The sequence below is a fragment of the Neodiprion lecontei genome, chromosome 3 (genome assembly GCF_021901455.1).
Source record: "Neodiprion lecontei isolate iyNeoLeco1 chromosome 3, iyNeoLeco1.1, whole genome shotgun sequence".
Classification (NCBI taxonomy): Eukaryota; Metazoa; Arthropoda; class Insecta; order Hymenoptera; family Diprionidae; genus Neodiprion; species Neodiprion lecontei.
In genome coordinates, this window is record NC_060262.1 from 30,650,494 (window position 1) to 30,665,985 (window position 15,492).

Consider the following 15,492-nt stretch of genomic DNA (forward strand, 5'->3'; position numbering starts at 1 on the left):
AGTAATGATAATAATGTAATGTATCTTTTGCAAATCATCAATTTGATTCAACCTAAATATGACGTAACTGTACGAATTTTTATTAATCTCTGTATTATAGTAACTACAAATCATACATCATACATCAGACGTCACATATCATACATAGTATTATAGTCGAAACCAAATTTTGGATGTGCGGATGTTCGGATGTTCAGAAAGTGACGTCACCCAAAATTTTTTTTCTCTTGACGTCATCGATCTATAGTAACCGTCGACGACGAAAATTAGCTAGCCGAATTCCTCAGTCTGGAAACAACCGCGCAGTAGAATGGACGTATGAGAATCGCGCTCCGCGGATTTCGAGTGCCGGGTTCTCTACCTCCTGGATTCTACGCTCCAGGTCCGCTACCTGATGAAACACGACTTCCAGGACAAGCGCTCTGTAGTTTCTGCGCTCTAGGTCCGCTACCTGATAGATCTCGACCTCCAGGACTCGCGCTCCGTAGTTTTGGCTGTCCAGGTCCTTGATATGCTGACTTTTGAATTTTACAAGTAATTTTCTGTGGTTTCTGCGCTCCAGGTACGCTACCTGTTGAAACTCAACTTCCAGGACAAGTGCTCCGTAGTTTCTGCACTTCAGGTACGCTACCTGGTGAAACTCGACTTCCAGGACAAGCGCTCCGTGGTTTTGGCTGTCCAGGTCCTTTACCTTGTGGATTTCGACATCCAGGACTAGCGCTTCGTAGTTACTGCACTCGAGGTCCGCTACTTGATGAAACTCGACTTCCCGGACTAGCGGACTAACATTTATTACCCATTGAACAATCCTCAAGCATCGAGGGCGTGAGGTATCTGGTAAATCTCGTATCATCTGGTAAAACACTGACAACGAGTAAGCGAGCGTAGCTAGCGCACGAACACAAAAACCAGTTACACTAAGGCATCCGACCCCGGGCGAGCTTTAACGAGTGAGGGTTTTAAAGCTACTATAATACGATGTACGTAAGCAATTCCAAGATTCGATATTCATCAAGGCAAGTCGCAATTCCTAACATTCTTAGGGTTTCCAAACCGTTTAATTCAAAACTAACTAGATGCAATTTTTATACAAGAATTACCCATTCTAGCTTGTCCGAGTCTATCTGGGTCTCTCACACTAAGTAGTAGTCGCCTTAGCGAATTACACTGCAAACTTCGCACTCACCGGAAATCGCCCAATTTCCGAACTTGTATTTCAAGTTCTTGTGCATTATTTTCATATCGTTGTGCATCATGAATGGGCTCCTGTCGCCTGAAAATGACCTCGTTAAATTGTGCCATATTTACGGAAAGGTATCTGATGGAATAGGTTTTCCCGGATTACGGTTGTGCTTTTACACGCCCCTAACTCCCTGTGGGAAGTGTAATAAGTTCTGAAATCGTAGAAGCGGCGAATATTCAACAAGTCGGTAATTCCAATCGGCCATGCTTAATGTGCCGTGATTTTATTTATTCAACATTATTTATAATAAACATTATCAGCGATGTACGTTAGCAATGACTGAGTTAGAGATGTACACATTATATCTACGATTTAAAAATTTTCCTAATATGTATGAAATATACAACATATATATGTATATATGACAAGCCAGTTCCACGGTCAGCTATAGTTCACTTATTCCATGCGAAAAGCGACTGTAAAAATCGAAGAATAAATCGACATTGGAAATTATCTGACATTCAGAGCTTTCATGAGAAAACATTCATCTGAAGAAATCGAAAAAAATTTGACGCAGGCTCTGGATAATGAGTATGTGACGACGAAGGTAATTTTTCAAGTACAATACATATTTACAACATTAATTTTCAATTTTTTCGTATATCTAAATATAATACATACATTACAGGCTGCTCTCATTTTTTAAATCACCAAAACTTACTGGAGTAATGAATTGGTCAATATCAAACTCGAAGACATTGCGAAATAACAAGGTGACTTGCTGGTCGTTAATCTCGAACCGCCAAAATAACGAAACCTCGCATCTTCGTCATTACAGAGCAATTCACCGGAATAGTACAAAAATATGTTGAACTGCGTCTAAGAAATGTAACGAACGATCGATTCTTCTTAAATTTTCAAAAAATATTATATTATATAATACAAGGTAATCTGATCAGTGTTTTTCAATCTTCTTGAATTCGCGACCGCTTTACATGTAACACGAATCTGGCGACCCCCCTAGGTCCATAATTAAACTATATCAGTAATTTTACAAACGATGTATTTAATTCTCTTTTTAGTGAGACTATATTCTAAGACCCAAAACCCTTGCTTTTTACTTTTACCTGGATTGCGACCGAGAGTTTGAAAAACACTGAATTACATACCCCGAAAACGTGCACAAGGCATTCCTTTCGGAAAACCTCTGCAACACTGCTTGCCAACAGTGGCGCAAATATCAAGGTTCTAAAACGTCATGATGGGTGGAAACCAAGCAATATTGCAGAGTTACATTGGATAATCGATCAAGACAAATCAAAAATTGGCAACATATTATAATATCGTCGTCCGTTACTCCACCGCCAAAACGGCAAAAAATTGAAACTGCGTGACCCCCGGAGAAATTAAATCAGCTGAGCAACAAAATATTGATAAATCTGGTCTAAAAGTCAAAGATACCTCGTCAAAAAATCATCATGTTTTTTTTAAACAATTCTTGGTTCATTGTAAGTGAAAATTCTAAACGATAAAACCCGTTACTTCAATATATTTCAACCGATTTTATTCTTTTTAAATGTTATTTTAGTCATGCTTTGTTTGTTGTTTTTTTTTATTTATATAGTATTAAGTTACTGGACCCCCCCTCCCACACTTTCCCGTAGTAGCACCTCTAATAAATCAGTTTAGAAGGAAAGCTCGGAAAATATGGTATTGTTAGATAAAGTATCGTGTGGACTGTAGAGGGGGGGTGACTCTTAACGCTGCGTTAAATGTCCCACTTTTCCAGAATTGTTCAATCGAAGACAGACCGTCTTTCGGATAAAATCGTGTTCCGTTATGAATTTTGTGTAATACTATGGAAGTGTTCATCTGCCGTTGGCCTAATTGCGTTCCGAAACTAATGTATTGTATTGAGACACGTGTAACCTATTTTTTCCTATTCATCACATCTTATGTACGAAAGATTGATTCTTCGACGATTGATTACTCACACAGTGTTGGACAGTGTTACTTGAAGAACTTTGATGACCTACGTAAGTCAGTAATTTAATACGTTCCATAAATTACTTACGCTATAAAATATCTGAGATTATTCTTTTTTGCATTGACACAAACTCACGAATTTTAGTGAATTCCAAATTGTATTAGTGAGCGAAATCCTTAATTGAAAATTGCGTCATATAATCGTCTATGACTATGGAATAGGCTTTTATGTTTCTATCAATTATATACACGCATTGCAGCGAATTAAATTCTCTAGACTAGGTATTTAACTCCTTGTAGCCCAAAATCATAAATTTTAAAATAAATAGCATTTAAGGACTTGTCATTAATACCTTCCGTATGGATTTCGTAGGATCTTATTTAGTTTGTTACAGAAATGTTACACGGGGCTACAAGGGGTTAACCATGTTAATTTTATGATTTACATCAATGAAACTTAATATTTACGAATCTCTAGGATTTTTAGGTACAATCAGCCAGAAAATCTTCTACAGCAGCATTCGTTACGTTATACTTTCCACCACAATCATGCCGGAAACGAAAATGTTTTCGACATTATTTACATAGACGTAACTTGACGTTAAAAGAGATGTTCCCATACGTTTGTAAGATCGAGTGGAAAAATGCTAGCAACAAAAAACACTGATGAAAGTTCTTAGTAATACGTATGCGCCGAAGTATTACTGCGCATGAAAGAAGCCGAAAAAATTATTGTAAATAACATGATAGTTCTATTTATATTGAATAAATACGCTCCAAATTTAGACTAAATCGAGTCACGCTCCAAATACTACATTAACCAAACATACAGGCTAAGTATACTTGTAATTGTTTGTTCAGACGTCTACAGCCGGCCTAGTTTTTCAAAAAACTGTATGAACGGTTGAACAGCAACTGTATTAATATACGTTACAAATTTAGACCTCTATATAAGCTACGCCTTGTACAAAAAAATGTTATTCTGTAAAAATGAAAATCCAAATCAGTACTTTCATAGTGCTCGTGGTAATTGCACAGTGCTCTCTCGGATTAGTGCAACCAATTACTGCTTCCGGTTCTTCGTTTGACATCGACTACTGTGGAATAAAAGCTGACCTAGAGACAGCAACTCGTCTGTCTATAGAAGGAATCGGTCATATTTTTGATCTCCAAGGTGACATTTTGGCTAGACTTATTGACGAAAATGGAATCTTGAGTCAGCATGTCTCGAATAAAATTCGAGTGGCCAAAAACAAAACACTTACCGCCTTTGATAGTGCATATTTGATTGTGTCAAATACAATTGCCGGAACGCAACCAGCGGCATCCTCGGCGAACACAAACATCCGATACGTCGTCGACTACTACTCAATGATGGAAGTTGATCATATTTTTGCCTCAATTTATCTCATAATAAATACTTCAAACCAGTGTAGTGACAGCTATTCGGAGGTCTTAGCTAAACTAGGAGATAATCTACACGCATCAATTTCTGCAACCTATACTATGATTGAGAAACTTTTCATGAAAATACAAGGCGTCCAAAAATACGAATCTCAAATTGAAGCTTTATTTAAGGAGATCCAGCTAAGTGTTATTTCAGAAAATACGATTGAAAAAGAATTTATATTTAGTGGAATGGAAATCTTGGCCAAGGCTGCTTTCGGAATTAACCCTGAAAATCAGGGTTGTTGCCGTACGCTGGAAGAATACAGGAACAAAACAATAGCCACGGTCAGAAAAAGGATGAATTTGATCCATACCGCAATTAAATTGAAATCTCTCGCTCTTTCCGGAAGTGGTGTTGACTTGTTCGGACACTTCTCCGTTATCGACTCGGGTCAGGAAATGGCAACGGCTGCTGCCCAAACGGTTACTGTCAGTATCACGAATGCAGCGATATCCGAGATAAATAAAGCTGATAGCGAATACATAAGCGCATCTGAATTTGAGTCTTGCAACATTAATATTGCAAAAGACGAAACGTATGACAACTTCAAGGACTTTAGTCACGTCGTGTTGCGTATGGCTACAATAACCGATTCCGGAACATCCTCAAGTGCTATGACATCTAGTTTTATGATAGATTTTGCATTGAAAAAACTTGTAAGTAATTTTTTTGATGCAGTAAAATCGTCAGGGGAAATTGAAACTTTTCATAATTCAATACCTTCCACCGCTCGGAATATAGTTCAAGCTGTCTTCACGGCGATTCAAAACGGCCAAAAGTATTCGGATGAAATTCAAACTGTGATTGACGAATCACGAGTAAACGCAACTTCACAATTTGAGACGCTATTGATTGGTATGGACCAAGTACTTGAGCTTGTGGTTGAGGCTTCTACAGTGACCAACGTCAATTATGCGAAGCTTTCAGCTCAGATTATAATAGCACGCTCCGATTTAAGCTCCGCATTCCAGAGCGTCATTGAACATTTTTTCAACGCAATACGACTTCTTCTCGTGAACGAAAATTCCCCTGACCGGTCTAAAATCACATCCATTATTCTTATTCAAAATAACGAAACGAAAGCGTCTTTTGATTTTCGCGATGCATTTACAATGATATTTGAAATAATAGAAACTTTCTTAGCCAAAATTATAATCACAAATCAGAATGGAAGTAAATATTATTTGCCGACGAATTACTCCATCGCAGCTCCAGAGGTCAACTTGACTGAAATAATCAATAAATTAATAAGTGCAAGCAACTTAATGATGGATACATTTTTAACCATCAATCCTGGAGCTTCAGCAACAGCTGAAACAGCAAGGTCAGCAATGCATTACCATTTTACCAATGTGATTGAGGTTATTTACCAGTCGACCCTGCTAGTATACTGTCAAAATTGTGCCGGAATTCTAGCTGAAGTCAGAGACTTCCAGGAACAAGCAACTTCGAACTTCACGGCTGCAATGAAACATATGTTCAATGCATTCGGCCAAAAGAACAACACTCAACTCGGAAGTATGATTTATGAATACAGAAAGAGAACAGTTGAGACCATCATAGCTGCATTTGACTCAGTGTGCAGTGTCATTCGCAACGTTATCAATCAAGCCTACCCACTGACTCGAATGGAAAATGATCTCATTTCAACCCGCATCACCGCCGCCAAAAAGAGAACCTACAACCTGATGAAAAGTATAGTTATCGATATATTTCACCCACTGCAATTTCTTTCCATATCCGTGCAATCAAAGAAGCCGAGACTGATGGATGGTTTATCTATGATACAAAAAGGCCGGGAAAAATCGTTTTCCATGATCAATAATGCATTCATGAATATGTTTGGTAACATAAAGGACGCGAGTAATAACACCTCTTCGATTGATCGTTGTATGGATAAAACATTTGGTTTCCTCGAGATTTCGATTAGCACTTTTTTTGAAATAACTCAACAAATACTGCCCGAATTTTCGTCTGCCGTGAAACCCGCTGTTTACTCAACATCCGTCGCAATAAAACAATGGATTGCGCTCACTTATAGCATCGTGGAGTCAATGAACCAAGGACATTTTTCTGGAATACGAGATGAAATTGAAATCGTACAGAAAGTTGTAGTCTACGCAGCCCAGGCTATGACAAAATTTCTTTTTCTTCCAGCGCGAATAAATCAACAACACGATGGCGATATTGAATGCGATACCGATAGTGCAGAAATCGAAGCAGTTAACAAATCCGGGACGTCGATGGAAGCTATCTTTGCCGCGATATCCTATCTGATACCACCTCGTGAAAATGGCCGTGAAAGCGAGGATAATGAATCTTCAATTAATACCATGCAAATCAGAGCAATTTCCGATATGAACATTGTAATTGGTCGTTCTTACGACGTTATTGAAAGAATGTATACAAATAAAATGTTAAAACAAGAGGGAAACACAGATAAATGTCCTTGTAAAATACAGAGTTAGCACGCAGAATCTTTGATGAATCATAGCCAAGGTTCAGAATTGACAAAATCACTGACACATGTGTCTCTGTTTCAAAAATCTTCAATCACTACCGAAGCGTTACACAAATGTGCTACAAAAAGCCTCATCTTACCTCGCCGAATGGAACGAAGTTATTTGTGAATCTCATGCATTAGTTGTGAAAAAATTTATTTGTAATATATACATTTTATTCAGGTCATACACACGTATTTCCTCATTTATATCGCCGTACGTGCACTTGAAAAAAGTCAATCATCGTGTTTATGACAATCTGTATACGGAAAATCTAATTCCTTGCCTGTTATCATATGCTACTTTAAATCGAATCTAATTGTAAGTTATTCATAACGGGGTAAGTTTTGCTAATCTGAATTTGGCAATAGTTTCCCCCTTGTATTCGTACACAGTGACGGAAATACGAGTACCTTGACTCTGTTTATAATGAACATTAAAAAAACTATATCGATCACCCTTTGACAAATTTATCTCTCTTCCGCACAACCAAATCTAACCCTGTTTACGTCTGGATGGATTCGTTTAATGCTTTAAAGCTGAAACCTAAAACTTGGAGAAAAAGTTCTAGGTGTGATTATGACGGTGAAAAATCTGGTGTTATTTACTTTATTGTTTTTTTGTCAGAATATAAGATCTTCGGAAACGTTAAACGGTTCCTCACAACTTAGAACAAGTTCTAATACAATAACTACGTCACACACTGTTGTAAAACTACGTTAATTTCGTACGCGCGCCTCGCTGGCGATGAGGGCAAAAAAATCCCAAAACTCCATTCTGCTCCGGAAAATATTTGTAAATAAACAGAGTAAGCTAGAATATCTTAAGATAAGCATAATACCAGACAACGGGCTCAAGGACCTAAGAAATGCTCCTCAAGTAGCCTGGGAAGCAACCGAGTATCGGGGACTCAGGCTTATAATTTTGCGGTCTTTCGATGGCCTGGCCGAAACCCCGGACCAAGTGTCTGGGACCAACGTTTAGTAATACCCACCAAGACGCATCCCTTTTGAGCGCGTTGGAAGAGACCTCTCCTATCGCAGCCAGGAAGCTCCACGAGGTCCTTGGAACAGCCTAGGATCACATAGTTCTCTCCCTGTTATTTTCGTCTTCGGTCATCCTTCTCTTATTCAATATCCATCACTCATCTTTCCTTTTCTCATTGTTTTATTAAAATAGATATTTTTTTTCTTTGTTTTATCACAGTCTTCGCACAAATTTATCTCGTAATTTCTTTAATTTTATAACCTGCCAACGACTTCCTCAAAACCTACTACACCAACCCCGATTTTGTATTAAATTTAGTACGAAGAAATGTAAAAATTGCTACTGCTTGGTCAGCTCACATTGAAGTCAGAAAACTTCGTTCAGTTTGAGCATCCAGCAGTTAGAGAGATGACAATCGTTACTGAGAATGGTGAGTGTACGAATAAATTCACAGTCAATAATCGAGGAATACTTACCTAATTCTAATTTCCCCAAGGACACGCTATCCATGCATAGTGAAGCGAAATGTCGAGAGCTCAAAAGTCGACGTAAGAAATAATCGAATCACTCTGCAGCTAAAAATACCCCGGTATACCATCGCGTTTAAACCGTGACAAGGCTCAAGATGTCTATCTGCCTCATACTTGGCTGGGGCGAAGAAAAAATGGTTAGGGGCGCCGGCGGAGGGAGTGGATGGATGTATTCACATTATACGCTCTGTTCTTTTAATTTCTTCAAAGCTCGCCCTCTCTCACCTCCCATCCTCGCTTCCGGATTAATAAGGCGTCGACAATGTGACGTCTTTTTTCGTTCCAACCCCGGACAAGACAGTAGACAGCTACCAAAGTATACAGAGGGTGGAAGCTGTTAATAAATGTGTTCGTCGCACTGAGAGAAGGTACTTGGTAATCCACCGTCTCCTTGCGCCTTGCTCTTTGCTCGTTGCTCGCTGTTTCTTGGCTCCAGGGAATTTGTTTTAACGAGGGAAGCTCTTTTGAGAATACAAACTTTATTCGGCAACACCAAATGCACTCAAACAACGTCTGCAGTCCATCACGGTGAAGATCTACAAATACTGTATGCGTTCAGCCGTCCAATGCAAATTGTTTCGTTGCGGCATGGACTCTAATCCGTGGAGAACTTTAATTAATGACTCTGATGAAACCAAACAGGACAGACCGATTCAGAGGTAACATATATTTACATATATTGATTTCACATTCTCATATACCTATGTACTGAATTTTGCATAGCGTCATGGGCATGAAATCGAATACAAATTAATCTCAGGTAGACTGATTCTGTCAAAATGTAAAAATTTCGCAACAACCAATTTGTTGTTTAAATAGTCCCAGCAATCTACTTGCGGTCTTTTCTCTCATTCAAAGTAACGTACGTTATACAATGATTATATTATTTGAAAGATGCAGGTACTCTGTTCGTCAGTTTGGACGAACAGGCGAGTGAGAGTAACAATTAATTGCTCTTTGCTTATATCAGGTTTGGTAACAATTTGCCTGAAGGCAAAATATAGTTACCGTGTGATCGCCAGCGAAATTGATTGATTTCTGTCTAACTCAATAAGGAGTCAGCCCGAGGCGGATATTGCTATTTGATCCGATTAGAGTTTTAATTTATCACAGCTCACACAGGCTGCGATCTGCCGATTTAAATTTTTGAGAATGTAGATTGTCGATTTGCACGATAATATGGAAAAATAATCGTGTTTGGTTACGGAAACTTGGCAGCACTCGGTAATAAACTCGTTCGTCCTTGAAGGTCGAATGACTGTCTCGCGGCCCTTTATCCCGGTGATAATGAACTGTGATTTTTTTTTCTCCCAAGATACGTTTTGGACCGTCTTAAGAGAGTTTGGACGGAATATTAATAATTTCACGGTGCGGTGAGCTCGCTCTCCCTCCAGTCTATCAGATTCTCTTTTCAATTTTCAATCAACGTTACGGACGGTGCAAAGTATAATATGAAATAATAGCAATGATAACTTTGTCTTCGGCTCCTTGTTATATTATTATACGGTATCAGTTTCAATTTTTCCCTTCAATTTTTATATATTCATATATTCATGAAGGTATACCAACATGTCACAGCGCAGCATTTGGCATTGAGAGGGTCGCCTCGTCCTGAAATTTAAAAAAAATCGTTTTCCGTTTATTTGCATATTATTATAAGCTACATTTTTAAAGAATATTTTGGCCCAAAGCCGATGCCAAATTTTCAAAAATTGAAGAAGTTATGAGCACTTGAGTGATACAATGCACAGTGTGCATCTCAATAGAGCTAGTTCAAGACTAGAATGATCAGCCTATGAGGAGGCTTCAAATGTGCGTTAGTGAACCTCCTATATGTCCCAGGAATTGCAGAATAATGGTAAGCAAAATTTCCATGCCATTTTATACAGAAATCGACGTCAAAACCGAGGTCAAAACTTTAAACACGCTGACGTTAAAACGCGTTTTTCTCAAAACATCCTTTATTCAAAAGTGTAGACATGATATCTCAAAAAGCACTAGACCGATCCTGCTCAATTTTTTACGGCATCTTTATTATACCTATACGTATCGCGTGAACTAGGACAATCATGACGGCTTTGGTAGTTGTTTGGTGACTGAAAGTCGTTTGGATATCGCGCCGTCGTAGTTTCTCGAGATCGCCGCGCTCCATCGGTTCATGGCAGCACTGGTACCTGATTTCTCGCTGACGAGTGAGCAGGCGCGCGCGCGAATTTGGATCAGTCGCCAGAACGACGCGCTCCGGAAAACACGTTCACGTCAAGGCCTAAGGCCGATACACATTCAACCTAACGAGATTGACGACAACAGTTCTTGTCATAAAGATCGAGAGAACGGCAACGGTGCGAGATTCTCCGATCCTTTGACAATGAACATCTGACCGAGGGGACGGCAACAGCTCAAGATCCCCCGGTACGGATACACGAAAAGAAAAAAAAATGTGAAACCAACGTATCGTGTACACGAGATTGCGATAGTGTGAGTCAAACGGACAACGTCCGTTTACACTAGGCCGATTTGATATCATATAAAGATCGTTGTAACGTCATGGGTTTTTATGCCTCAGGCTTTTCCCATATGAGCTAATAAACGATATTACGATTCGACAGCTCAATCATTGTGAGTTCTCATTTCAAAAATTCATAATAGACCTGGAACTCCCATCCTAGATCATTGAAACCAATACGAAAATCCGAAGTAACTTCGAATTGAAGAAGCTTCGACCATACGGTAGTTTTTGATTTACGAGCTAAACATATGGAAAGAAAATTCAAATCGTTTTTTTTTTTTTTTCAAACTGAGTCGTGTCCAAACAATTGACAAAGTTTGTTTAAATGTCGATAAATATATTATGAGAATCATTTTATTTCAACGATTGTCTTGAAAAAATACCCAAAAAACCTTTTATAACAACAGCCTTCACACTAGACGACTCCCTTAAGGAGGTGCCCTGGTCGATTTCGACGTTGACGTAGGTATGTATCTCGAAATATCAAATTCTTTATTTCTGCATCAAATGATATTGTATTGTAGTGTTTTTGCTCAGAATTGAATTCAAAATCGCGCTGTTGAGCCCTTTTTCACGTTTGTGATACATGGATTTACATATTTGGCAATATATACGTCAACGTCGAAATCGACCAGAGCACATCCTGAACTCTGTAAAACCTAAAACAGGCAGTTTCGGGCCTGGGAACGGGATTACACACTTGTTGTTGGATAGGAAGCCTAATGAAGATGCAGAAATCGAATCATCCACGCGAAAATACCGTGTGTATAAACCGCTTTTGGTACTTCCAGTGAGTGTAAAGTGAAACGTGGCTTTGTCCAAGAAGGCTGCTTGAGTTTTTGAAAGTAATAAAACCAACGCAAGTTCCGTGCCCTGAGAAGCAATCGCGTCTCCATGGGCTGATACCCTTCCCAAAGTTACTTTGAGACGGGCTACGTAGAAATTCCTGCGAAATTAAATATCGAGAGTCTGGGTACCATATTCACGAGTAGACGCCAGCGACTACATAAAAATCAAAGTAACGAACGAATAAGTGGTGACCTCGTATTATAAACTTTTTTAATCAATATAACTTTTTTTGAGAATGGCATCGAATTCCTTGCAGTAATTTTCTCGTTTGGCAAACGTCTTACAAGCCTCAAGTTTGCCGATAAATTTCGTCGAAGAGTTCAAAGTAAACTGTTTGTTCTTTTTATAAATCGTTTCTCTACTGCATGTATTAATTATTGTTGGTACTGTTACAGTTATTGTCATTATTATTAATCCTATTGTTGTTGTTATAATAATAATAATCTCAATATGCGGTGTGTCGGAATGAGAAAAAAAATTATTGGAAATTATTATTAGAACACCTGCTTGTAGCCGCTGGTGCGATATTTGGCGACGAGATTTTTCACCCCAAATTGGCGCGTGAAAATCTTATGACAAATAATAATGCGTGTAGACGCAAACGCGTATTAATATCGTCATATCAACGCTCATACTTTTGTGGAAAATTTTTACTCGTAATAAAGCCACAAAGCTCACTGTATTCCACTCAAGTCTCAAGTAAGATATATCCTAATATGATTTCGGGTAAAAGGCCGCCCACACACACAGACGCACACACAACGGTGCACTTCTTCTTAAAATGAAGACGTCTCCCGCCCCTCAGAGTGAATAATTGAGCAGATATTTTGTGAGTTACGTTCGTCGCTAGGCAAGACATGTATATGTATACCTCTCCTTACCGTACATCTTTGAAGATAAGGCATATCCATTCCAGAGTTAGGAATACCCTCTGTAAACTCGCATGCATATTTCAACACTTAATTGATGTTTTTTGTCTCCTTTTTTTCTCCGAACCCTCAGAGTCTGTACGTACATATAATAACAAAACAATCTGAATGACGAAGAGAACCGACGTGTCGATTGAAACCCATGCAATAATGGAATATCAAAACGTATCTGGTCTTTCCAAGTACTATCACTGGTCCCTGAAACACTGGTTCCAAATAATCATCCCGCTTCGGAATAGCAAACTAATAGGATTCAATCCTAGATAGTGCAACGGTAACATCGAATGCTAATCGTAATTTACTTTTTATCTTTTCAGACATTACTGCTCACAGATCCTCCCACGTACGAGGTGACAAACTTGCAGATTAATGAAACCACAACGCAACTTGCAATCTGGGGTAACTGCGGGATAGCTGTCGTAGAGCTGCCAAAACGATGGGGAAAAGACGCTCTGTTTCAAGGTGGCAAAGAAGTAATTTCCTGTCGGTGAGTCTCACCACCTTCATACCGTTTAACATATCTTCACGTTTTCGAACTTGTGAAAATCTCATGGTGTGGGTGATAACATTGAAGATCTTTTTTCGCACCTTAATTGGATACGTTGAATAAGAAAATAATAGTCGAAAATAGACGGTAAAAAGATGGCACTCTAACCGTGATTAATACAGCTGACGAGTAAAGGTGAAATTTTAACTGGGTTGTTGCTAGGAAAAGAAAATGCGAATAAACGTTGTGACAACCAGCGACTCGCGGCGTTATCAACATACCAAAGCGTAATTGGAGACAGCATCGTTTCTCGCAACGCCTCGCGATGCGTTCTAATATCTAGCAATTACGGGGGTGTCATAATAATGCTCAAAACCGTGTCTTCCTTCCTTCCTTCCTTCCTTCCTTCCTTCCTTCCGTCCTTCCGTCCTTCCGTCCTGCCTAGCCCTTCTCGTCGGGTTCGTCGAGCGGGGCGAGAGGTATAAGGTATACGAGGTCTGAGGTGTAACTGTGTGTAAGGTATGTAAGGTATAAGGCAGCCTCTTATGGAATTAACGGGGCTTTACTTAGTTAGTTTTGAAAAGTCCTGCGCGGGGTGCAGCCCTGAATACTAACCGCCTCATCAACAACACATGCCACCCACCCGCAGCCCAACTCCCGAGGATCTAATCTTTCGGGCAATTATAATGTCACGTAATTAGTGGCCTTATTAGAGATAACCGTCCGCAAGTTGCGATGCTGTCGGTATCCAATCTTTTCGCGAACATGATCCTGCTGACGGCGTTCACATGTCGCACGTTTCCAACTTACTTAGGCATTACTTTCCACATTTCACATTTCACATTTATTATTATAACATATCTAACTCTTCGTGCCTAAAACCCTCATCATTTGACTCTTCTTAATTATTGTTTTTTTCCACTCCAGTTTCGTATCTAAATGTATTTTCACTATGTTGTGAAAAACTGTGATTAGTCGACCTAAGTATCGTTTGCTTTGAAGGACGGAAATAAAAAACGTTGATAACGACTTCGTCCTTTGAACTTTTTATGATACCGACAGTTCTCACTAATTACATTACTTGGCATGCCAAAAGAATACGTAACGTACAAAACAAAGGCAGGATTCAGAAGTGAAATTTTTCGTTTCAAATTCTGCACTCACACTGGACTCGCTCTTCCTTTAGCGTCCCGGTGAGTGTTCCGCCAAATTTACACAATCGGACGTATAATATTCTCCGACGCATTCATACCCAGGCACCGTTGTAACCTAGAACGTGCACACATATACATATTTGAGGTATACTTTCTAGGTAAATATATACACGTGACACACGAAACATGGAAGGGGGAATGCGACGCGAATAGTTTGTAAGCAAGTTGCAGCCATTAGAACAAATCTCAGGGATTTAAGGCCCGCTGTCCCCGAGCTGCTGCATGCAGTTTAGCGAAAGAGCACACTTTTACAATCACACTTTGCTCCGCTATTTTATACACCTTGAACCCAGACGCCCGGTACTGTAACCATCTTTTTCATACTAATTTTTGTACACGGTATATACAAATCTTTCGCTGTAAGACGGGAAATTTCTTGCACCACCTTCGTATGATGATCATAACAGTGACTTGAGTTTTGCGTATAAACTGGCGTGCCCCAAAGTATCGAACATTAATATCCCCGATTTCTGAAGGCGAAAACGGATTCGTATTCCCTGAGTTCATACCGACGGAAATCTGAATGAGGTTCAGAATTTCAAGGTAAACGAAAATCTCACGGCTCTGATGTATCTTTCTTCCCCGCTTTCTCCCGGCGAGCTTCGGATGAACATACCTATACTTAAACCGTGAAACATTAGTTTGACTTCCGGGTGAAGAACACCACGCCGCGGCGCCTTGCACCAGGCTGCCGGTGGATTAGCAAAATGGTTGCAATAATGGCAATTATTCGGCTTATGATATCAGCGCGGCAAGTGCGGGTGCGCGACTTGCCAGCCACTAACTACCGCTTGCGGAATCCGCGGACCCCAAGACACTGGATTAAAACTATCACCACTTCATCCCCAACCCCGTTCCCTTCTTAAG

The 15,492-nt window shown here is 39.5% G+C and overlaps 1 protein-coding gene across 1 annotated transcript in view; it reads left to right on the top strand.

Annotated features, from left to right (window-relative positions):
• Positions 1 to 15,492, top strand: part of LOC107226302 (nuclear pore complex protein Nup88) — a 124,086-nt gene that overhangs the window by 83,186 nt on the left and 25,408 nt on the right. The window contains exon 3 of the mRNA XM_046733755.1: positions 13,242 to 13,411. Coding sequence (XP_046589711.1) covers positions 13,242 to 13,411 — 170 coding nt within the window. The remainder of the gene's footprint in view (positions 1 to 13,241; positions 13,412 to 15,492) is intronic.